The 25,107-nt window shown below is 35.2% G+C and overlaps 2 protein-coding genes across 2 annotated transcripts in view; both read right to left on the reverse strand.

Moving 5' to 3' along the window:
• LOC135687173 (neuronal acetylcholine receptor subunit alpha-7) lies at positions 1-24,543 on the reverse strand. Its single transcript, XM_065203670.2, has 9 exons — positions 21,246-24,543; positions 20,399-20,683; positions 12,049-12,188; positions 8,596-8,640; positions 7,830-7,939; positions 5,694-5,926; positions 3,531-3,743; positions 2,454-2,839; positions 1-1,839 (listed from the first exon to the last, which is right to left on the reverse strand). Exons 2-9 carry the CDS (start codon positions 20,502-20,504, stop codon positions 1,537-1,539), a joined length of 1,536 nt encoding a protein of 511 aa, XP_065059742.1. The 5' UTR covers positions 20,505-20,683; positions 21,246-24,543; the 3' UTR covers positions 1-1,536.
• LOC135687172 (uncharacterized) overlaps positions 24,541-25,107 on the reverse strand; it is a 9,853-nt gene continuing 9,286 nt past the window's right edge. Inside the window, exon 5 of the mRNA XM_089114298.1 lies at positions 24,541-24,716. Coding sequence (XP_088970424.1) covers positions 24,541-24,716 — 176 coding nt within the window. The remainder of the gene's footprint in view (positions 24,717-25,107) is intronic.

Below are 25,107 nucleotides of genomic sequence, written 5' to 3' on the forward strand. Positions count from 1 at the left end.
TGCTCTGTACATGTTAATAAATGATACAATCAATTACAGTAAGCGATATCAATTCATGCTATCTTTTTAACGTGCATTACCTATCCTACTCACTAGATACATATTTTATACGTTCCCAGGTATTTATTGCAAAAATACACTAATCAATTATGATTTGTGTTGAAACTGGATAAATCTCAAGAAATGTTGACTTTTGGCATGTATCATCACATTGCCCTTATATCTTTGATAGCCACTTCATTACATCTTCAAAGACTTCATAACATCTTCAAAGACTTAATAATTACCGAAAACATACGAGAGAACACTTTTATTCACACTTTTATTGGAGCAAGTTAAACTTGATCACTATGACGTTACTTGGGTTTTGCGAATTTTTATTATGCTTATAACAAGATCTAAAATATAAACAGCTCCCTTAATCATTCTTTCTGCTTTCCCCAAATTACTTTTTCAAGTCGGTTTCAGGAACTTTTTAATTCGATTCCAACAAAAAAGCTACACAACAAATACAAAAGGCATCTCCCTCTAACGAACAGTGATCATTTAAATGTGTGCAAGAGAAAATTCTAAGGTTATTGTTAAGATAATTGCTATCAAAAAACATCATTGCTTTTATTCCAGTGACTACAAGAGATCTGATTTGTCTACAACAGCCTAGTCAAGAAACGCTGAGTCAAAGTATACAAACTTAAATTGCATCAAATATTCAAGCAAGGCATCTCTCACATTAGCATTGTCCTTATTCAATATAATTCATTGGTTTTCGTTTAGGATATCCTCTTTTTACATATAAAACGGGAACGGGACCCAAAATAAATAGTCTAAGAATAGGAATCCAGGATTTTAATTGACAGAAAGAGGGATCCAGGAGGTATTCAGCATTAGATTGGGAAATATGCCAATAAAGAAATATCCTACAAGGCAGTAATATTAGTTTTACGCCCTGCAACATGGACAGATTTTTTCAAATGCATTGCTATTGCCAAATAAAGGAAGATGTTTTCTGCATAATTATTGGGATTTGTACTTCAGCTATGCATGAAATCGAGGAATATATGTATGTTATGTTCAATAACATAATATTAACTAATGTAAATATCTGTTAAATATCTGATGAAAAAATCTGCCAGTATAACAGGGTTTTTGAAAAATAACGATTAATGTGAATTTATCGAGGCAAAGGTCTCAAACTATATTTTCACGATGCTATTCAATTTCATAAAAATGTTGTTACTTTCATCAATCTTGTTCTGAATAATCTGCTGAGAATAAATTAATATTCACTATTCTATCTGGTATTCTTCTCTCTATGCTACTGATTTTCCTCACCTCTTGTTTGTTGGTCATTTGACCATCACTGTTCAACGAATGGCATAAAATATGCACGTTTTTGACATCTTGGGTTTCTGTCACGTCCTTCTCAGGAGATATGGTGAATAAACAACGAGTGTCTTGGCAAGCAAGAACGAAGTCATTTAAGAGGCAACAATCTTCGACCACTACTTTCTTGCATGATAAGATTGATTTTTTCTGTCAAGGTACATATCCAGGTGAATTTGAAAAGCAAATGATTATAGTCAACAAGAGCAAAATCACAAAACAATGCAAAAGGCAATAGTCAATCGTCATTGCAACAATCCTCCATTCGCTCTTAATCCTACTGTCATCATCTTCGCCTCGAAGTCTTTCAACAATAAAGTCCAACTTTTTTGCAATCGCTGCAAGTTCCCCACTCCGAGATGAAGATCTGTCATGGCCGCTAAATCCATGCTTGCAATGTCGAGCGTCAGATTTCGTCTGGCTGTTTTTGTGTGGCATTGTGTTTCTTACCCATAGCTTTAAAAAAGGATTGACAAACGCTATCAAAATTTGTGTTTTTCTAGTCAGGTCATTTATAAGAAAATTGTTTTAGCTTGTTTGTTGGCTTCGTGTCTTATAGTAAATCTACGCATTACCATTTGTGCAGGAGGTTTTTATTTGTTTGCAAAATTGATTGATTTACTTGATCCACAACTGGGTATATATTTTTCATCGTGTTCTTTCGGACCCTTATTCTGACGTTTTATGCTCTAAGAAGTGTCAGACGAGAAACTTTTTCGCCAATATGTTGTAAAATGTTTGCTTTTATCAAAGCCATTTCCAAGTTCTGTATCGCCAAAAAACTGATTAACTATCTCTGCCAATGGTTAAGCTGCAATTTAAAGGCAATCTGTCACGACGTTGATTGATTATAAGAACAAAGGGTTTTTTTATTGCTTCCAGTCCCCTTTTAATTAATCGCATTGTAAAAAATATGGCGGAGCGCTGGAATCGTGTTTAGGCTATTGTTCCAGCTATTGTTCTCGTTAACCAATCCACAACGAGACAGATTGCCTTTAACCTGCCTCTATTAATACAAAATTGTTCATTCTATGCAACCGTTCAAAAAATAATACACGATAGAAAATTACCTGAAGATCTTTATTGTCTTCTTCCTTGGCCGAACCAGATCCCTCTGAGACACTGCTTCTTCTTTGAAACGGCAGCATTTGCACATATTCTTCATTATCGTTTTCCCCAGTCTCCTCTTGCTTCCTCACTTTGACTTTGTACGACAACCAATCTAAAACATACTTCCTCATCCACCATGGCATAGGCGGGTCCTCAGGCTCTTTGTGATAAAGTCGCATGACGTAACAAAGTACAATAATCATAATCACCATTTCAACCATGGCAGCACTGAAGAATACACCAACAAGGGGAATCACCTCACTAGTAGCTGGAATAATATCAGCTACGACCAACATGAAGACTGTCATTGCAAGCAAAAGTGTAATCGCGAGAGATATCCGTTCACCTAGAAGAAAAAGGTTATCAAAGCTAAGCGACAAGAAAATCTTCTCAACAAAGTTCGGGTGGAACAAATGTTAAGGTGACAATTTCAATCCATTCATCTTTATTGTTCAAAACAGAAACCTTGGACAACAGGTCTTCCACCAACACATCATTCTAGGTAATAATTTAAAAAAACGATGTACAAAGACATACTGATTCGCTGTAAGCATTTGATTACAAAACAGCGAGAGAATACGACTACACTTTATAAGAAGCAGTAAATTTAAGGTCAGGCTGACTGTTCTTTATATTTTCGAAAATCTGTGGCTGGATTGTTCATAATTTGCGATTTTTCCAGCTTTTTCGCTCAAGGGAGGTGTTCAGGGACTCATTTGCCATCAAAGTGAGTCAGACAACCTTCATTTGCCGCCAACTTTAAATATTCATCTAAAAAGAACTCAAACATGGCTAAAATCCTCGTATATGAGATAAAACGTTGTTCAAAATTTCATTTTTCAGTTGCCCAGCCTCAGCTTGTTCATAATTTGTCATTTTCTAAGATTTGTTTCTAAAATTTTCGTATGAGACTTTCGCTTTCTGGGCTTTTTAGAAGTAATACGGGTATAGCACTGTTTTAGACTCAAGAATTACGATATTGTGAGAAATCTGGCGAGTTGATAAACTATTACTAAATCAAATAAAAATCAACCAACCGGACTCTGCAGGCAGTAGGAAGGACAACATCGTAAGCATCCCGATTATTGTCATTGGAAAAATCAAATTGCATAGATAGAACAGAGATCTTCTCCTCACTTCCACAGTGAATGTAACGTCCGGGTACTTCTCCGGACAGCACGAATACTCTTCTAAATTTCTGCGAGCAGGTATTCCATCGAGATGCCACTCGGCATTAGGTAGGTACTTTTCTGAAAGATATGAACGCATTACTAGTCAATATGGTATCAACATTATGAATAAGGAAGCATATAAGATTTTTGCTACAATAATCACTACAGCACGAAATTTATTTTCTGGTTCGGAGATCTAATGGTGACGTATTACCCGGTAAAGCATTGTATGACTTTGCGAACTAAAGCCGAATCTCCACTGACGCTAGTTTTGTAGCGTTCGCTGAAGCGCTCGTACAAAATTCTACTAATTTCAATCTCCACTGATTTCGATCAAATTTTTGCGCGCGCGAGAATCTTAGGGCACGCACATAAAGATTGGGGACGCAAATTACATGAAGACAGAAATCAGAAAGGTGAATACCAATAAAATCGGCATTTGAAAAATCATGTTTGCTTGTGGAAAAGAATTATTCCCTAATCTACCCAGTAAAGTACGTAACTGCAAGTCAGTTTCACTGCTACTAAGTTCCAGTTGCTGTGAGGATGTCATCTTGCAAAGGCCTATTGTGAAAATCACGCAGTTCCTTTGTCCTATCTAGTTCAACTAGTTCAACTATTCGTCAAGCGAATTTTTCGATGTGCGAACCCTTTTCTCATTTATTGCTCAAATTGAATCAATTTGTTTTCATTTACTTATTGCCAATTGGGTTTAAATTAATTTTACGGTCAATTATGATATCTCGATACCTCAGACAGAGTTTTAACCAAGTTCCCTGAAATATAATTACAGCTTGATTTTTATTTGTGATGTTTTGTTGCAATGTTATTCCCACTATTGCCGTTGTTAAAGAATTACGGATGGTAGTTGAAAAATTCTGCAAGTTCCGTAAGTTTTATATCTCAAAGTGACCAAGTGCTCGAAAGTTCTAAAACTTTTCTTGAATATATGGTTGGGCAGAAAATCAGAACATCATGAAAGTGTACCAAATTTACTCAAGTGCTAAATTGCAGTAGTTGGCTCGATAGTAATGTGACACGAGTATATTAATGCCTTGTGTGACTAAAAGGATTTTTATCACCACTGGTATAAACATGGCATTATATTCTTCTCTGAAGCACATAAAAGTGTGAAAAGTTTCTTAACATATAAGCCTGTACAGAGAGTGCCTGCAGTCCCAGTGCTTGCGAAAAATCAGGCAAATGATTGCTGAAAAAGATATAAGGAATTACACCAAACCTTAAATGCTGAGAGAAAAACAAACACATGTATGGGCTGGCCAAAATAAAAAGCCTACATACCACTCTAAAACGTTTAAAAATTGCCGTCAAATTTAATTGTGAGATTTTGTGTTCAACAATGAAAAAAAAGGAAATTAAAAAAACCTAAATAATATCAGTCAACCACAAAAAATAGATAAAAATAAAGAAAATTAAATAAAATTAAGAAAAAAAATTAAATGAAATTGAATAAAATCAATCAGCAACGGAAAATAAAATTTGTAGCATCTTTATTGGTTCTTATTTGGCAGCTACATCCAAAAAGTGTTAGCAGTTTACTTTTCAAACTAGTCACTTGAATTTATTTGAATTGAAAAGGAAAAATTTTAAGTATCATAAAATGATAAAAAGTATTAAAGTGTAATTCAGGACCAAGATAAATTTAAAATTTTTGCATGCATAGTACCTGAATGGCTGAACGATTCAATTGCAACAAACAAAACATTCACAGCTAGAATTAAATGTGCAAAAATTGAAGTTTCATAGCTTTCAGCAATGAGTATGAGAGCATCCATATAGTACAAACACCCAAATCTTGGTTTACTGAACCCTTTTTTTCCTTGTATAGGCTCGTGTGGCTGACTACCCCCTTCCTCTGCATGTGCACACTCGATACCTTTCGTCTACTTCGGAAACAGGCAAGGACAGTAAAGGCTGTCTGATCTTTCACGGAAGCTAACCTCCACCCTTCTTGAGTGTAAGTACTTTATGGATGTCCCCAATTTAGTATTATCGATCTTTACGTACTCAGATCAGCTGTATAATTCTCTGGGACCAAATTCAAGCGTTGTTCATCATATGTCCAGCTTCCAAACTTCATTTTACATCTTTGTTCATCGAATGGAAAGTATTTCACGTTGATTTCGCATTTACTCTTCAATATAACAGGTGCCAGCCATACTGTAGTACCATCGAAACTCAAAATTACACGCGTATTCAAGCGATCTAGATTACCACCAAAGCTTTTGTCTTCATCAGCACTAAATGAAAAGCCCAAAAAGTAGTTAATGTCTTGGGAAATCAAGTGACATAAGATATGAAGAAAGATAGACTCAGTCATAGGGTTTCCTATTCTAATAGCACCTTGAAAAAAGCATTGAGACATCCAGGCTTTAGCTATTTTGAAAAAAAAAACAATTCTATTCCCGGCAATATCATATCAGTTCCTAGATGTCTCTTTCTAAAGCCAAATACCAGAGCAAAATTACAATGCAAAAGATTTCCTAAGCAACACTTGTATAGAACCTTGTCCGTTATTTTCATTTTTTCTTTCCTTGCTAACAGTAAGTATTCATTTGCACAAAGAAAAACTTTTTACTTTCACAAGGGTTGCTGAAGATTTTTTAGTATAACCGCATTTAAAAGATCTTACTGGTAAAAAACCTCGACTTTTAAACGCACCATGCTTTATTTGCAGGTTTTAAATGGAGCAATATACTACCAATTTGCTCTTTTCCAAGAGTCTTATTAAAAAGATATTAGGAGTGGCTCCGCCCTAACTAACAAATTTCCAGGGGACACGATCCCCAAGCTCCCATATAATTTTCGCCTATGTACTATACAATTAGCAAATATATTTGTCAACATTTCTTTGCCTTTTGTGAACTTTCTCAACACCCAGTCCCTGGTTTTCGATATCACCAAGCCTGACGAAAGACCTTTGCTCTTGGTGAGAACACTATGGTTTCATGTGATCTCAGTAATTGTTATTTACAAGTTGCTGTTGACGAGCTATGACTTCAAATTTAGTACAATAAACCAATGAAAGGGCCATCAACTTTGCTGATTCATGATCATAAGTGTCTATGTATGAACGTATGTACGAGATTGTTAACTTATTACTTTTGTCATTATTGTTACCGAGTTCTGAAGCATGCAGTGATGCTACACGCTACATGCTTAAGAAAAAATCTGTTTATAAGTTGCATAAGTCAAGCACAATTGCAGAATTTCTAGATAGGCGTTTTTCCGAGCAACGGTTACAGATATACTTTATTTCTAAGCAATTTCAATCCAATAATCTTTTAAATTAAAATATATTCTAAAGTAGTTTTCATAAGGAATTCAATCCTAGTATCACCATAAGCAGCTAGACTGATTAAATTTATGTCATATTTCATTTACTGCTACAAATATGGAATGCTTAAGAAAATATGACAATCCCATCAGTACATTCTGACAGAAGAACAAAAATGGGTGATATTATATTGACAACCCCTGATAATAATCAATCCAATATGGATGAAAACATAGTATTTCAAAGACAGAGGGCTGTTACTGAAAATTCTAGGGATCAAGAAAGGGTTGAAAAGTGTGTTTAGCTGATCAGATTGATCTCCGCAGGTTAAAATAGAAAGAGCACAAGATACTTTTGTGTCTGACCAAATGTTATTTTCTCCTCAGATATCTATTGTCTGCTACACGTTTTCATTGGCTTTTTGCACTTTTCATCCTTATTAGGGACCATAGAACTGACATAAATGTTATAGTAATGAATACAATTGTTGACCGGTCGTGCTCGACAAAAGTGCTCGATATCGTACAGATAGCTTTGCATAACTTTAAACTGCCTTAAAGGACTGAACTTTGAACCCTCCTACGTACAAAAATTGTATAGTATGACAAGAGCTGACTTGCATTGTTATTCAAATGCGACTTCTTTAAACTGCAGCAAGAGCAAATGCATGATAGAGACTTATTTGATAGAAACTGGTTTTATATGGAAGTACATATTATTTGATTATTGCTTTAAACATGGCTATAATATAAAATTTATCGAATTTCCGTTCAGCTACAGCTACAAGTATAATCTTTAGCAAGATTTTATAAATGAGATTTCATCTTTGCTGCTCTATATGTACAAGAAATTGGATCGTTACTCACTTGTTGTACAAAACTATATCAGGAAGCCAAATTTTTGATGGTCTGACATTCACACTGGTTATTCCATTATACAGCTTTGGATCCCAAGACAAAAATGGATTCTTCCATTTCTAAAAAATAGGAATCAGCTTTTTATGGGATAAAAAAGAATAAATGAGGTTGTTCAACAGAGAACGTCTAGGTCATCGTTAAGAGTATCTTATTTTATCTTTACTGTTTCTTTGAAAGTCCCTACAATTGAACACGTGCGAAGAAAAAGAAGATCCTTATCGTTTTTCGCTCAAGGAAGTTCAATTAAAAACCCAATCAATAAGAAACTGCGTGAAAAACACCAAGGCTCAGGCTGACCAAAAAATAAGAACAATTTATGAACAACGGCAAAGTCCCAGAAAAATTTTATGACGAAAAAGGAAAAACTGTATTAAAAAAGCTTTAATGTAAGCTCGACAAACCAGTGCTAATGAGATAATGTATAGAGAATTTTGATACGACTCAGTTTCATGGTAATGTGCCTAATCCAAAAGATTGTGGGGTTTTAATCCAAAATAATGCCTACTTTTTATCAACTGTGATCAGTTACATAAGCGATGTTGTTTTTCGCTGTAAAAACAGAATATCCATGAATTTTTGGGACAAAAGAACACTGAGTCCCAGTAAAATTTATAAAGTTTTCACAAAAACTTAAAACAAATTCAGGGTTATTCTCAGACAGGCCTTCAATATACAAGTCAAGTAAGCATAATAAGGAACAGCTGTGATGATTTACCTGCCTTGTCCAAGCACTGGTTATCAATATCTGGCTCTTCTCGTGCTGCAAGTTAACAAAACATGCTCAATAAATATACCAGAATTCGTGTCGTATAATATAAGGTAACAGTTTAATTTTGAACTGAGAATAAATTATACGTAGAATGAAATAAACGAATTATATCAGCGATGTTTCGAACATAGTCCGTTATCAAGTCTTTCGGGATATGCTTGAAATGACGTTAATATAAGTTCGCTCGTTCTTTCTACGTAAGATTTTATTTCAAATTCAAATTTTTCACAAACTTTTATCCTAGTAGAGAACAGACATCAACACTATATATGTTAATGTCTATAAACATATACTTATATACAGTGCTGAGGAGAGGGGGGTCAGAGGGGTCACTGACCTGGGGGCCCATAGATAATAACTTTGTAAGCAGTGCAGTTGATAAACAATTAATAATTAGCAATTCAGCGTCTCCATTATCAAAACATGTCAATTATAGAAAAAATAATAGAAAAGAACCTTCAAATGAAATAAGGTAGAAGCAGCAACAGTATCAAAACCCTAGTATGTTTGTCAAACAGAGCCTGTAGCTTTAGGTAATTTTCTAGTTAGTTAACAAAACAATTTCAAAGTCTTTACATCTGTAAAAGGGTCAATTATGGGGCTATAGTAAAATTTTTCGGAAATTTCAGTTTCTTTGGAGAATTTGAACGATATTTCAGCTGATGCAACACTAGCAAGCAAAGTCAGAGACAACCTTAATGCCATGAAAACATTGGGAAATAAGCGTTGCAAATTCAAATGCTTAAGCTTGTTCAACAGCTGCAATGGTTGATGCTCCTTAGAAAAAGTGACTACCTGGTGATATTAGGAGATATGTCATCCTTTTTTGTTGAGCAGAATTTTCCTCTTATTTGCTAGGTCATCTTCCTTCAACCATGTGTATAATCAAAGAATACTAAACCCCTCCCATATCTCGCCAATTTACGTGAATCACCTAATCATCTTTGCTGTAACACTATCAATAATAACAATGCCGACATTATCTTGAATTCTTGAAAGGCCTTTTCCTGGTTTCACTTGAAGATAGAGATAAACTTGACTGATTTCTCTTGATCTTCAATTTTTTTGGGAAATCTAGCCCCTCGTCTTAACGAGCTTCTTCCAAAATCGAATCAGCTAGTTTTTTATTGACATTGAAAGGTTTCATTCTGATTGCTAGGTGTAAAGTTTTTCAAGTTATTTGATTAGTGAAAATCTATTTGGTGAAGCATGTCCGTTTTGATCAAATTTAGTATTTAAACGTTTTTCACTTCCTAAGACTTTTTAAATCTAAAGAATTGCATATTTTATAGTTAAGAAATATGCGTGCATTATGACGATAGAATTCCAGTCATACTTAAACTATATTGAAAATACTAAAGAAGTAATAGCCACCATCGCAATTTCAGCAACAAAAATAGCCGCAATTTTAGCAACCATCGTCTCAAAAATTTTCCTCGGACCCCTTAAAAGGGTCGCCTCCGGTTTGCCTTGCTTTTTTCTTTCGTTTTGACCCGGGGCCCAGAAATCCTCTCCGCGGCCCTGCTTATATATGTACAATTGTAAAAACTGACATCGAAATCACTTGTTATTTGGAAAAAACCAATTGAACAGGGGCACTTGGTAGAAACCTTGCTCAAAACCCTTTGCTCCAGCTTGTGCCAGTTCAGACTTCTATATTTACAGCGTTGATAACGCCTTAATTTTTTTAAAATAAAGATAGAAGTAGAAAATTACCAGTTGTACTCAAATGGTCTGATCTCTGCACTATCATTCGAACTTTTAAGAAACAACTTTGATATGATTCTACAAAAATTCAGAAAAAATGCGAAGAAATTGCTAGATTTGCACAAAAATAAAATTCTTTCTCAGGATTTATCGATTTCTACCATAGAGTGATTTGCTGCTTGGATTTTTTCAGTTAAAATCCGAATCTTCAAGGGCCAAGATTGGTTATGGGAATTTGCAATTTTGGTCAAAAATTATATCTTTATTTGATATTGAAGACTGGGACAGTACCAATTTTGTGCCTATCACCAGATTTGAAAATTCTGTCCCAGATTTGAAAATTTATGCAGTTATGTTGCATAAGGTAAAACAAGGAAAAAGTCAATCAATACCATCGCTTTCTGCCTGTGGATATTCATTTGCTCCAAAGAATGCAATTTTCGGCAAACACGAAGCATTAAAATTTTAAAAATTTTCCCCTTCGGCGGCAACCATTGTTGTAGCAACTTTATTCTACCCTTGTTCTAATCTACCGATCTATAGGTTTGCGAGATTTCAGGGGCCTTTACAGTGAGTATGATGGACAGAGACAAGATAAAAAGTACATTTTGAATATCTTTCCAGCAAAGGTTATGTGATTTTCTTTCTCCTCCTTTACACTAACATGAAATGCTTCTATTTGATTAAAATAAATCAAAGAAATTTTGTCGGAAAATGTTTTTTTCTGGCTCCCTCTAAAATTCATTCCCCATGACGCCCTTGAATGGCTTACTGTCCCTTCCAAAAAATGACACAAATTTGCTGTTGAGACGAACACAAATGAGCTCCAGACATCAATCAAAGCGCTGAATTCCTTACTGATTGGAATTTATTGAAATTCTGCTGCAAATTTCATTACACCAAACGCAACAATCACAGGCCTAACTACTCTTAATAGATACATTGCTTTACAAGACACCAATAGGCGTTTACCAGACAAAGTCTATACACTATTAGTTTAGCAGACAATAGCACTTATATTGTGTCAAAGAAAAATATATCGTGATGAGACAATCATCTTAGGAAGTTCTGGTTACAAGCCTGTAATCATGGTTTACTGGAAAATGCTTTGTTATTCTTTGGACCGTTGCTCTATTACCTAGCAAGAAAAATTTATTCAAGAAACTTTGGCGAAATTGGCAGCTTTGAACAAGTTGGCTTTCATGAACACACACTGCCCTATTCTCCCCATAAGACAAACATAAGTAAATTTTTTCTCTTGTAAATATGACTTCAACCCCGAAAATATTGGGTGTGGTCAAAGAAAAAGGCATATTGCAGAATAGAGATTTCAAGCTTACATCAAGCTTAAAACGAGCCAAAAGTGACAGAAATAACATGCATTTCTTTATCTTCAAAATCTAATATCATTCACTTTTCGCTGTCAGACAGCATTCCTGTAATAAGTTGTTAAGCTTACAAGACTGACAAGTTTAGAATCCTGAAATTTCCTGACGTGTCTGAATCTTTAAGCATTCAAGCCAATATTACTTTATACATAATAATACTAGCTTAAGCTGTTAAGACACATGTGAGCAGTCTTTAAAACATTGATTTTTGACAGACGAAAATAAATACGTACTCGTTACCTAGATAATTAATAAACGCTCTTATCAATTTATAAAGGAAGTAGCGAGCTTAGCTTGGACTTACAATATCAATGATCTGTCGGACTGACATTCCAAATATGACGGTGACATTATCCTTATCATTCAATACAGGTCTGGCGTCTTGATCGTAGCCTTCAAAGATTTTCTTCAACAATCTCTCTTCTGTTAAGCTAGCCTCAGTAACTGAAAGACAAAGTTGATCAGGGAATTAGAGATTAGCAGATATATCGCGCTTGTCAGGGATTTCCTCATTACAGAGGAAAAGATTAACAAACCTACAACAAGTTTAATTTTTTTACAAGACAACGGCAACGTGGTATGTCAAACTTGCAAACTAAATCGCTGTTGTTAGTTGTGAGCGCATTGGAGCAAATGAATACATGGCGCAAAGGCTTTCCCACCGGTTGGTTTTTCAAGTTTTCAGGAGGCTTATCTTTATTCTTAAAACTGCAATACTCTGCTTCAACTGGATTGTTTAACTGTATAATATTCAAAATTAATAGAACATGATCAAACCACCCATTTATTGGAAGGGGTATTGGTTTTGAAAATGGCGTTTGTCAACTCAAATATGTAGGTAGACCAACATCGAAGTGATGGCCGGAACTACGTTTTTGGACTATTACATTTTAACTCGATTTTAACTTAACAAAACGGTCATTCTTCAAACAAAAACAACCGACAACATGAAATAGTTATTACTGCATATTATTCAGCATAAGCTTAATACTTCCAGCTTATTGTTTATTGTTAAGATAAAATCACTAAAACTGCTTATCAAAAAAAATTGAAAAATATTTATCAATTGTGTTTAAAATTCAATCATAAAATGTGGTAATGTAAAGTTTGGAACTCTATTAGGGTAAAAGGCCCAAGGCTTAGTCTAGTCGTGGTAGATTATCCAATATTTTGAATACAAACACAAATTAAAAGTTTCGCAATGGCAGATACTAAGAGTTGCAGGGAGCATTTTCGTGATAAAACTTGCATTCACATTAATAAACAACAACTGCTAGAATGCCTGCCAAAAGTCTTGGCACACTGACGTCAAATTCCAAGGTCGAAATCAATCATCCCTCTCTCCCCTATAGAACAATGTTGGTTTACTATCAAACGGGTTAGGATTTTAGGAAGCACTTTCTTTTGCGCTTCTGTTCCCTCCCCTATCTTTTCTACCGTGTTAGTTCTAGTTTTTTTCTCTTTTTCATTTTTATTTTTATTTTTACCCTATTTTCTGATTTGTTCTGTCGCTGTTTAAAAAATTCAAATCACGTAAAACCTTAAATCTTGATATTTTTCATGTAGAAGTGTGTTACATATTGTAAACTAAATTATTTGTATTTGTAATAAACCCAGGAAGGGCACTGGACACGAAAACTTTTTGGGTTTATCTTAGTGTACTTGGCAACGTTTAGTTAACTATCCTAGCATTGTTATGTAATTTTTTGCGTATCTATTATAATCTTAGCAATTTTATACCTTTAAAGCTTGTACGGTTGTTGCTGAATGAAAAAGTTTGATTTGATTTGATTTTTTATGATATTTCTCTAAATTATCAATATTGTTTTAAGGGGAAGTGGGCGGAAGTAGTAACTTTTTCCATGAAAGGAATGAAAAATATCAAATGCAGCGTAAATTGCTGGGTGTTCCAAGTACTTTTGACAGGCATTGTACCAATGTCTGCAGAAGTTGTAGCTTGGTGGTGATGCATTTCAACAATATCGTTGCATCTTAATTAGTTTGCAATATTTTTGTCCGGGTGAGATGACAGCAGCTTTCAAAAATAGCGAAGGACCATAGCTGACATTGTCATCAGGCTTGATACTATCTTAGTCCTGTTTCTAGAAAGGCTATCCTGAAAACATGGAATGTGGAAGGTTAGAATCTTGGAATGCTGGAACGTTGGAATCTGAATAAAAGAAAGTTAGCCTTTGCAAGGTAATACCTTCCTATAAGATAAGTTCTCGAATCAACGAACCCAAATTAAATATAAATATACTTGTTAGCATGTAGTTTTATAGTTATATAGGTTTTACATTCCAACATTCCATGTTTTCAAGAAAGCTTTTCTAGAAACCCTAGGAGAAAACAATCTTCTTCCTTTGAACCTTTTCAAATCCCTCAGTCCTCCTCGCAGTTCTTAGTTTCCAGATTGTAAGTGTCGGGAGAAGTACAAATATTGCTTACTGTTTTTGAAAACATACCTTGATTATGTGCGGAGATATCATCAGCATAAAAAGGCATGCAGTAAAAACCCACGTACAAGATCCTGGTTTTTTCAATTAGCCTAAGCAGATTCCTATACGAATGGTACTAAAAGTGAATTTAGGCTATCAAGGTTCTTAAAATAGGTTCTTATATTTATGTAGCAAAATCATAATTTTCATATCATCTAGCAATTATATACCTAAAGACAGTACAGATATAACAAAACAAATATATACTCAAACAAACTCATAGCAAAATCATTTAAAATGTCATTTAAAAGACAAGGTTTATATATGGAAAACTGGGAATAAATGGAATCTAAAACTTTGTACTTTTTAAATGCTAAATATGAAGAGAATTAATTGGAATGATGAAAAAAGACACACTATTGTACCTTGACTTTAAAGAAAAATTGTTTGCCAAGCTAATTTTAGATATAAGCAGAAAATGATACTTTATTCAACAGTTTCCAACTAGAATTCTTTACAGCAGCTCCATTGGTAAGAACCTTACTTGAAATTTTAGCCTGAAAAGGTTCTTATGTGGAGGAGGCCGAAATTTTAAAATTTAGCCTAACAGGTTATTAAAATCTAGGTTCTTATATGCGGGTTTATACTGTAATTATCTAAAGTTATGAATTTGGTGGATGCGTACAAGAAACTTTTGGATTGGAGTTAGACCTAGACCGTGGCAGAACTAATTGAGATAAATAGAGTCTCTGTAACAACCCCCGTAATATACCGCTTCGAGACGGAGTAGGGGAGTTAAGAGGGAGGGGATGTTTTTGAATAAGCGAAATTAAAGCGATAAGTTTATCTTAAAAAGCGAAAACGTCTTGCAAAAATACCTCAAGATAGCCATTAACATTAGATTAGTTAAGAATAACATTATATTGTATGAACGATGGGGGCATTGACGAGGGGCTGTTGAAAAATTGTCATTAATCAAAGTTTATTGAAAGACTTTTGAGCTAAAGGTTTGTAAAAGCATCTGAATGATACGCTTGGCGCACAAACTTAATTTTCAGACAGAATGTTAAATTCTTAACCAAGATAAATTCGTATTAATAAAATAAGCTAATCTAACATCTGATCTATTCAGCACCTTGAAAATATTTACGTTTTCCACAACATACAAATAGCTACAATGCGAGGCCTTGACGCTTTCGCCGCATTGACAGATTCATACATATCTGTGATTACGACAGGAAATAAGTGTCAGTTATTTGCTTCATCCTATCATTTTATCATCTTTTGGATGAGCTGATGACGGAGGATATAATGCAGGGTTTGGTGAAATACAACAAAGTTCTGTCTGAAGGAATACAAATTTATTATACATAATCCTGTCAATTTTATGCCTTAGACCTCGTCTTCGGTGGGCTTTTTCTTGCAAATTTAGTTCTTAGGCCTTAACATCTTCAAAGTTTTAGAAAATGGTTTAGCCTATCATTGAATATTGAAATTTGTTCTATGAAAGTACATTCAATTGCAAAAGGCATTCTGTAGCCGAAACCTACTTCATAACATTCAAAGAAACTTTCCACATTCAAGTGTAGAAAAGAAGAGGAATATGTTGTGAAAATACTAAATGAAATTACAAAGCTAAAAGCTCAATTTTGGAAAATAAAATCAAGCACATTATCTCACCATAAACTTAACCATGAAATGCATTGATGATATAAGAATCAGACCTTATTTGGCTAAGACATTCTGATAGACAAACGCACCGGAAAGCCTAACTTAAAATTGGAAATTCAAAAAGATAATGACTGCTTCTGGCATAAATTCCATGAATTCTAGCACTATTGGAAGGTGTTATTCAAACTGCACACGAACCGAGAATTGGGCTTGTACAATAAACCTACTCACCAAATTAAAAATTCTTACTAATAAAGCTTAGCACGTTACAGATTTGACTTGAAGCAATAAATATTTAATAAGTGATGAGTTTGAAATGCGTAGGTCTTTGTATTTCTGTTCAATTGGAAACTATTAATCGTTAGCGACGCGTGTTCATATCACTTTATTTACCAATACCATTTCACTGAACTACAATTAAAAGAGCTTATCTCCAAACTGAATTATGCTAGAAAACCTTCAACTTTCTTCGATGTTTCATTAAATCTGCTTTTTCTTTGATTCGCTAAAAGACTTTACTAGACGGCAACCATGTTTGGGTATAATAGCATTCACGTGACGTTCAAATTTTGACTAGGCAGAAAACGTTGTTTGGAGTAGCCAATAGATTGAGCAGCGTATATAATTTTAAGGTATGGAACGGAGAAAGAGGCTAAATAACTCGGAAGGAGGTTGATTAAACGAAAGCTGGATCGCAAAATATAAGAAGTCCGCTCTCGATTAAAAAAACGCAATGAAACTGAACCCGCAGCGACTTAGAGAAAGGCTATCGTTTCAGACTGTTTCCTTTCAGACTGTGACTGTGACAATTATTTTAACGTAGAAAAAGATGCACATTAATTAATACTTTTAATAATTCCCACCAAAACACTTATTTGTTTCTTCAAACAGGTTGTTTCATGTTTCGCCACTGATCTCAAACCGGATTGACCTCTCTCAATGTGTATATTTCAACTCAAAAAACGTGGGAAGTGCATAAAAATTTTCTTTCAATAAAGTTTCTTCCTCTTTACCTTCTCACTGGCATTTCTGCCAGAGCTTAACTATATGTAATCGGATCGAAATATCCAAATATGGATTCATGACGCAGGCGTCCTGGATCTGTTATGCGAGACCAAATAAAGGCTCTATCAAGCCTCTTTCAGACTAGCGTGTTTGCCTACAAACAGCCCCAGCGAGTGACTGCGCAGTGGAAACACCTCTCTGTAGTACTAGGAAAACTAAAAACAAGGCTTTAATATGGAGTGAAACATCAAATAGATATTTTTTAGAACAACTTTGGTGAAACATTTTTACCTGATGTCTACTGGATGTAGATGATTTCTAAAAAGGCGTTATACATATATGGTTTGTTTTGCCAGTGTTTAAGATTGTTTTTGGGTATATGGTGCCATCTAGGTAGGTTCGTATTGCCCTAGAGTCTCAGACTTCTACTTTCTGTAAGTTGATCGAAGTGGTTAGGTTAGAAATTCATCTATGGAAGTCAGATTTACTTAGCATATAAATAGCATTTTCCTATTTTGGGCGTGCCTTGAGTACCATTCCGTACCGCTTTCGTATTCAATAAATTCCACGCAGTAGGTAAGCTAAGCTAGAAAAGTATGCTAGCTCCACTTGGCGCCAGTAAAACGACCATCTCTTGAGCAACTAAAGATTACGGCAAAAAAGAGTTTAGATTTAGGCCACCCTTATTGACCCGGTAAAAGTAGAAACAAATAGGAAAAAATGCACTGAGTCAGCGAAAACAATCATTCAAATAGGCATACATTAGCAGAGTCAATTAAAACGGGGTTTGTTGTAACTGCAAAGTTAGGAGGTATACATCTTTAACATTTTGTCAATATTAAGTAAGAAAGAACTCAATATTTCGAGCCCGTGTATTTAAACATCACAACGAGACTTCCACAACCATTACGGTCATTACGTTGCAATTTGCAGTTGTTTACGATATTGGGAAACACCTTAAAGTCCTACGCGGAAAAGAACTAGAAAAACCTTTTGTTAAAGCCAACGGTGCGATAAATACAAGAAGAATTAGATGGGAAGAATCAAGAGTCAGGCAGCTAAGGAAGCAAGCATGACACTGAGCTGAAACAAGGGTTAATACTCAGTGATTGGATCAATATAAAGCTGATCTAGAGTGATTGTGCAAGATCATTTACGGCTTTATCGCATCTTTGCTTATGGGTTAATCAGAGGGGACAGACAGAGGGATAAATCTGCATCGACAGAGTTGTAAAATGTTTCCTTTTAGTCTCAAAGAAGGCGAAATTCCTCATTTCACTGCTAATTTGATAAACAGACAAATCCTTACTGATAGCATGAGCATCTGTAAGTTACAAATGAATTCATTAAGCAATTTACATTATACATTTCTTATGAATTATTTTAAAAGCGTGAGTGGTGTTTCATGACTCAAGAAAACACTCTTCGTCGTGTGCTGCATATCGCGTTATCAGGCACAACAAACCATAATTTTTAATACAATATATCAATTAAAACCAGTTTGGTTTATTCATCAAAATTCTTTCTTTTATTTGAACTAAATCTTTATCTTGTATAATTAATTATCTCTTCTTGAGAAGTGATCAAGCGACAGTGTAAGCAAAATATTTTCGTTCGCGCAAGCGCGTCTGCAAACGACTAACGGTTAAAAATTGGATGACTGTCTATTGTGTGAAAGTATTGAGTTCCTAAAGAAGGTAAATAAAAAGAATGAAGAAAATACGGCAAATAGGTCATATGAGGCAAAAATCAAGCACGACAAAAACTAGAGATTAAAACTAGTAATTAAATAAGTTTTTGGTACCGCAAAATTTGAAGATGGCACGAAATAGCGGAAACATAGTTTGACATTAACATTGGTCTGTTTCTGCTATTTCGTGCTACCTTCAAACTAGTAATTTATACCTTGGTGAATGATAGTTGAAAAATGGAAACTGTTTCATGTTTCAAAAAGAGTGTTGAATGGTACTGTGACAGAATAATGTTGTGACACGATTCCAAAGTTTGCTTCAAGGCATGAAAAAATCAGGAAACACCGGCTAGCTGTCTCTGAATCAAACCTTCCTGAAAATTTAGGGAAACAATGACTTAAAAAAGCAATATAATGTGGAAACCAACACAGAGGCCTTGAGAAGGGATACCACATAGCGTTAAGACGTGTGGTCCAGCCCCAAGAGGGGGCAGCGAAAATCTTTCAATCAGTGTAGAGGAATGAGAATGTCTCTGAATCAAACTTTCCCGAAAATTTAGGGAAACAATGACTTGAAAAAAGCAATATAATGTGGAAACCAACACAGAGGCCTTGAGAAGGGATACCACATAGGGTTAAGACGTGTGGTCCAGCCCCAAGAGGGGGCAGCGAAAATCTATTAATCAGTGTAGAAGAATGAGTATCAAGTTCTAGAACCCTTGCCCTACGTTTGCCCCGAGGCCGGAATGACTCTTAAAAGGTTGACTTGACTGCTCCACTCTTTTTTTACTCTACTCTTTTTTATAAGAACACATTCTATAAGAACACAGAGGCTCGATATGTAAAAATAAGAATGTCATCAGAGTTGTCCATTCTCAGGTGAAAAATTTGAAGAAAAAACGTTTTTTTAAAAATTTACTCTTACATTGACATAAACAGAGCAGACTTTATCAGCTAGCAAACCGTGCTTGCAAAAAACGTCATGCAGAGCTGTTATTTAGTGGTGTTAGCAACAATTTATCGAATGTAGTTATAGAAAATCAACGAATCAAGGACGAAATAGGACAACAATACACGAGCTTCAAATTATCCAAAAATACAATCATTGAGCCAAAAATCATTTGGTTTCTATAAAAAGAATGTCGAAGGATATATCCTAAAAAAGTTGATAGCAAGTCGTACCCAAAGTATGGCGTTATGCTCCGCAAAATGGCAAATTGAATGCTCACATTAAACAAAAGTATAGATCCTAATAAAAACGCACGCTCACTTGCTTGACCATTGAGGATAACAGTACTTAGTATAAAGGGACCAAGTTTAAAGTTTATATGGCCAAGTTTAACTAGAATTTCGTTTTCAGAAATGCTATAGCAAATTCTTATGCAAGTTAAAGCTATGCTTCAGCTGTCATACAGTTGTCAATGAAAATGACTAGCAGGTGAAAGAGCCACATTCCAAATTGCACCTGTTTTAGCCGTGTTTACGACCCTATATAACACACCTAATAACAGTGCTAAATTACAAATAACAGTTCCCAACTAAATACTTACACCGCTGCCACAAGGGCTTGGAAATTTTAAAAATCTGAACGGCATATTGCGAAACCAAAACTAATACTTAGTGCCATTTCCTCATTCGAGAACTGTCTTTCAATGAGTATACTTTTCAAAGTTAGAAAGTACGCAAAACTGGGAGAAGAAATTTCTTCCGAGGAACGGAACAATGTCTCTTCAGTGAGTATAAAAGCAAGGAGCAGTTTTCTCTAAGTCTAAACTTGCTGCTCATATCCGCTGTTTTCTATTGACAGCATTGATGGTTTCGAAAGAAATAGTATAGTATAAACAACTAACCTTGGAAATTCCCATTAATACGTGCCAGCATTAAAAAAATAACCAATTTCATTCGAAGAAGCCGGAAAATTTGTCGACTTTGCAATTTTCCATTGAAAGATGCCATGACCCTCTTTCTATCGAAGATTCACCGAAATGAGTGATAAGCTGTAAACGTTATTGGCTAGACTCTAATGCATGTGTCTTCATTTGGATCAAACCAAGCGTATAGAATAAACACTGTGGCCAACGCTTAACGACCTTTCGGTGGTTGTGCAGTTTCACCCTTCGCCCCCCTGCAGTAACCTAAGAGTGACATAGAAGATATTTAAGAATCGGAAGGAAAAATAGTTGTCAGTATGGGACGAAATCTCTTACCAAGAATCGATTGGAAAGGCTGGTAAAATCTGTTTTCAGTTTTTAATATAGGTATCGTAAAGAAAATTACATTTCTCTACTTCAATCGTTACATCCAAATGTTCTTTCTACATTGAAATTAAATTCCAACTTGTTCTATGCGTACCTAACTGCTTAGTTTAATTAGCAACATCACCAAAACAACTGTTTTAGCTGCAACGTACTTTATATGATCACAATAATTTCAATACAAAAGAATTCTTATATAGTGTTTAGCTGTTCATATATGGGTGTGTTATGGGCCTTTTCTCAAAGGATAATATCAAGCACATCAAAGTTTTGCATTTCTTGTCGAATCGAGAAGGGCATTCACAAGAAGTGAAATGATTGATAAAAATTTACTTTCTAGCTGTAATAAAAGCCGTAGAGGTTTACAGAATCGTTTGACCAAAATAAAAGCCGATAAAGTATTACCTTTTTACTGCAAAAAAAGAAACAAAATGGAGCTTACCTTGACGAGCGGAAAGTGTTTTGCAAACAGATAATATTCTACAGTATGGAATTCTTCTGTTGGCTTGAAACCGAGAGAAGACTTCTCCACTATTTCCCAACTGTCTTTATAAACTTCAACTATAGTTTCCTGCTCTATATACAATCGCCAATCTTCTTTCCCAATTAAGACATGCGGTGAAAAAAATTAAATGAATACAGTTGAAAGCTAGATTCTATGCGTCATCAAGTCACTTCGCCGACGCAGATGTGTGCATTTCAATACACAGAACTGAATTCCAGCTGAAACGTTCCAAAACACAAGTGAAACTGCAACGCGATCTCCAAAGCTCAACAACTCCTAAAGAAATCGGTCGATAATATTGCAGTTAGCAAGCCTTTCCTTATTTTCTGATCAGAATTACATTTCAAATGGAAAACCCAGCGCGTTCTACAATGCAGTCATGTGGTGTGCCTCCTGCGTCGCTAATAAAACTCCAATTGCCTGCCGTTGCGTCAACATAAAACTTAACATAACTATGAAAACAACGGTTAAGATCTTTAGATGCCTCTCTCTTGCAAAGACACGAATGGAATTTCAAAGGGAATATACAAAAGTAGGCGAGCATCCCAGTACGGCGGAAATGCTTTGCCCTAATTAGTAAACAAAGGCAAGCCCAGTTTTCAACTTGAAGCATAAATGTATTGCATTTCGTTTTAAGACAGCTCTATTAACACTGGATGTAAAAGAAGTTAGCAAGATTACGATCTTAGGATGTAGACGGTATAATCCAAAACAATTCACTGTCTTGTGGCTGTGAGTAATTTGTAGAAAAATCTCTTGTTACCCTATTAACTATGAGAATACTATACTTCTAGTTTTAATCCGCGCCAGGAATAATTTGGCAGCGTTGAACTTTCGCGCTTGATGTCACGCCGACAACATATGAACAAGATAATAAGACTAATAACCTTGTTGAATGTGCCTATCATTCCATGAAAAGCTCCATACCGAAGGTGGACCTGCAAGGAGTACACCCTTTTTGAAAAGAAAAAAACTACCAAGATGTTTGTAAGAAACAGGATGTGGCACACGGCTTCATCAGAGAGGCATATTGGTCCATGAAAAATCGTACGCCTTTGACAAAAATCCTTTTTTCGAGAAAACAATCCCAAATTCCTTAGAAATCTTATTCTAATAAGGTACAATCACTGCCAAAACTCTTGGAACACTTGTGATATTTTCAACGTTTGCATGCATCGGTCCCCCCCCCCCCCCCTTTCAAACAATGTTGTCTCACAGCAAAGTTAAGGCATACTTTTGTGGCAAACCTTTTTCTACCGATTGCTGTGATACACTGCATTGTAAGCAACATTGTTTTAGGGAGGTAGGGGGGTTAGTCTATTAGAAACACGAGAAACATACGAAAAAAGCAAAAATTTGGCAAAATATGTAGGTTTTTCAAGGAGTTAGACTATACGTACGTTATTTGGTAAGAGTTGTACAGGCATTCATAGACACAGGCATTTTATTAATAGGGAAATGCTTTTTGTGAAAGGTAATCCTTGGATAGGCAAAAAAGGAGTTTCTAGTACTGTTTACGAGACTGGTAAAGAATATGAAATGTAAATCTTTGATTGGACATGTTTTGTCTGGTTTGTTGGTGTAGACTCTTCGTTTTATGGCAAGCTTGACGATCCTGATGACTACATAGCTGTTGACGACATTGATGCAGAAGAGATCATACAAAAACAGCAAAAACTACTTTGATGAAACCTGACAGGTTTTCTTACACTAATTATTTTGCATAACTTAAAGGAAGTTTCTGCACGTTGATCTTGTATAAACATTTCAAACAATAATCATCGTCAATTATTTAAATTTTCACTTCTAACTCATTTTTTCTCTGTTCTTCGTGATCCTACGTCCATTTGAATTTATTTTGTTTCACCCCGTCCCAAGTTACTAATAGTTCTTCTGAACTTGATTAAATAGCATTTTCAAACAGCAAAATGCTCGTTCATATCATTAAAACGTTCTCAAAATTTTCAGGAATTTCGTTCATTCAGGCGAAAGTTAGTTATTTCTGTCTACTGATATAATAAGCATGACATAAGGCTATTCAAATTTTCCAATAGTTGAATGAATGAATTTTAGGTTAAAGCCTATATGTGGCTGGACATTGCGCTAACTTTTATCGTTTTATTCGACTTGATCATAAGGTTCTGATATTGTGCACTGATCAATATACACTGATGACGTGTTAAATATATTCAGTACAAACAGGCTTTGCATAGTTAAACCAATTTGCATCTCAGAATAGATCAATAAGGTCCTTAAATTGATAATATCTACAAAAATAAAAAATTCCTTTCAGGGTAGAATTTGGTATAAGGCGAAAAAAATACTGCTTAGGAGTCTAGAATTTCATTTATCATCTAAGCTTTACACTTAAACTTATTAAAGACATCAATTAGGTTTCGAAAACAAAACCTATTTAGTGACTTAGATATACACATTGTTCAATATAAAACAGGAGACAATATAATTTGAAATGCAAAGACCATTGCAGTGGATTATTCGTATCACACAAAAAAATTGCAGTAAATGCGTATATAACAGAGGTGGATAAATCGGACTCCCGTGTACCATGGGTACAAGAGCCACAGACTTTCGAGCGCATAAACAGAATGCCAAGCAGAGGAGCGTCCTTCTTCCCATCTAGACATTCCTCCGCTTCTCCACTCCTACCTCCTATTTCTGCTCTCGAATTTTTGTGGCCCTGGTACCCAAGTTTTTGTGTTAGCTAGCTATTTGTATTTGGTCAAATGGAAGATCAGATTCTCTAGAGACCCGTCGGCGTTCCAGATGCAGATGACCAAAGAAAGAGCTGCTTGTCTCCCACCGGGAGACCACGAGACCACCTTTTATACTGGAATTGTCCATCTCTTATATAAGAAACCTATCAAAATTACATTTTTACAAAATCTTCTTCTGGCTTATGCCACTTCAAACAAGAACATAACATAATATTGCATATGTAAGTAATTTAAAAATTTATTTGCAGAACCTCCAGTCATTAATACAAAATTGTCATTGCTGGAGGTCTTTAACACTTTTTTCTTCTATTTACAGAGAAACTGGAACAGCCCAAGCTGCAACGACTGTATTTAATACGAGGCCTTACACGTTAGGAGGCTGTATTTAATAAGAGGTTGTAGTTACTGAGAGGCTGAAGGTATTATCACCATTCATGGACTTCTAAGTATAGGCCAATCCTTCCAAAAAGTTTCTTTGGGTTTAAGTAACCAAAAAGTTACCTTATTGTTTTATTCAGTCTTGCACTTGCGTCTTTATCTCCACTATGCTTTGTATTTTGCACTTTACTTTTAAATCGGAGACGATCTGCCGAGCTGAGAAAGCCACTGAGAGGTTTCCGAACTGACTGTGATTTTGCAGGCGCTTTGATTTTTGTTGATACGACTGAGGATGCTTGAAAAGAAGTAAGATATAAGAAGATGCTTGGTAAAGTATATTTATGAGCACAAAGCAGAAATTTTTTAATACTAGCACAGAACCAGGAGCTAACTAATTCTCTTTATTTTGAATGAAAAACAAATTAGCTGCAGAGAGGATTAGATCGCCAATCAACATAACTGTACGATAAGCAATAAAAATTAACAAGCGTCAATAAGACTGACTGGCCTTATTTTCAATACAAGTAACGGATAGATTCGTAAGAAAAAAACGCGACGGAGGCATGCCTGCGGCAACTGGCTTTTTACCATTTACAAACAGTCAATCGTTATGATATGGTGCTTTTAAAACTTTAAACTCAGCTCAAGTTTATCTTGACAAAGACACCCATGATTACTTGGTTGGT

The sequence above is a fragment of the Rhopilema esculentum genome, chromosome 20, assembly GCF_057945365.1.
Source record: "Rhopilema esculentum isolate cy_ngs chromosome 20, ASM5794536v1, whole genome shotgun sequence".
In the NCBI taxonomy this organism is placed as follows: domain Eukaryota; kingdom Metazoa; phylum Cnidaria; class Scyphozoa; order Rhizostomeae; family Rhizostomatidae; genus Rhopilema; species Rhopilema esculentum.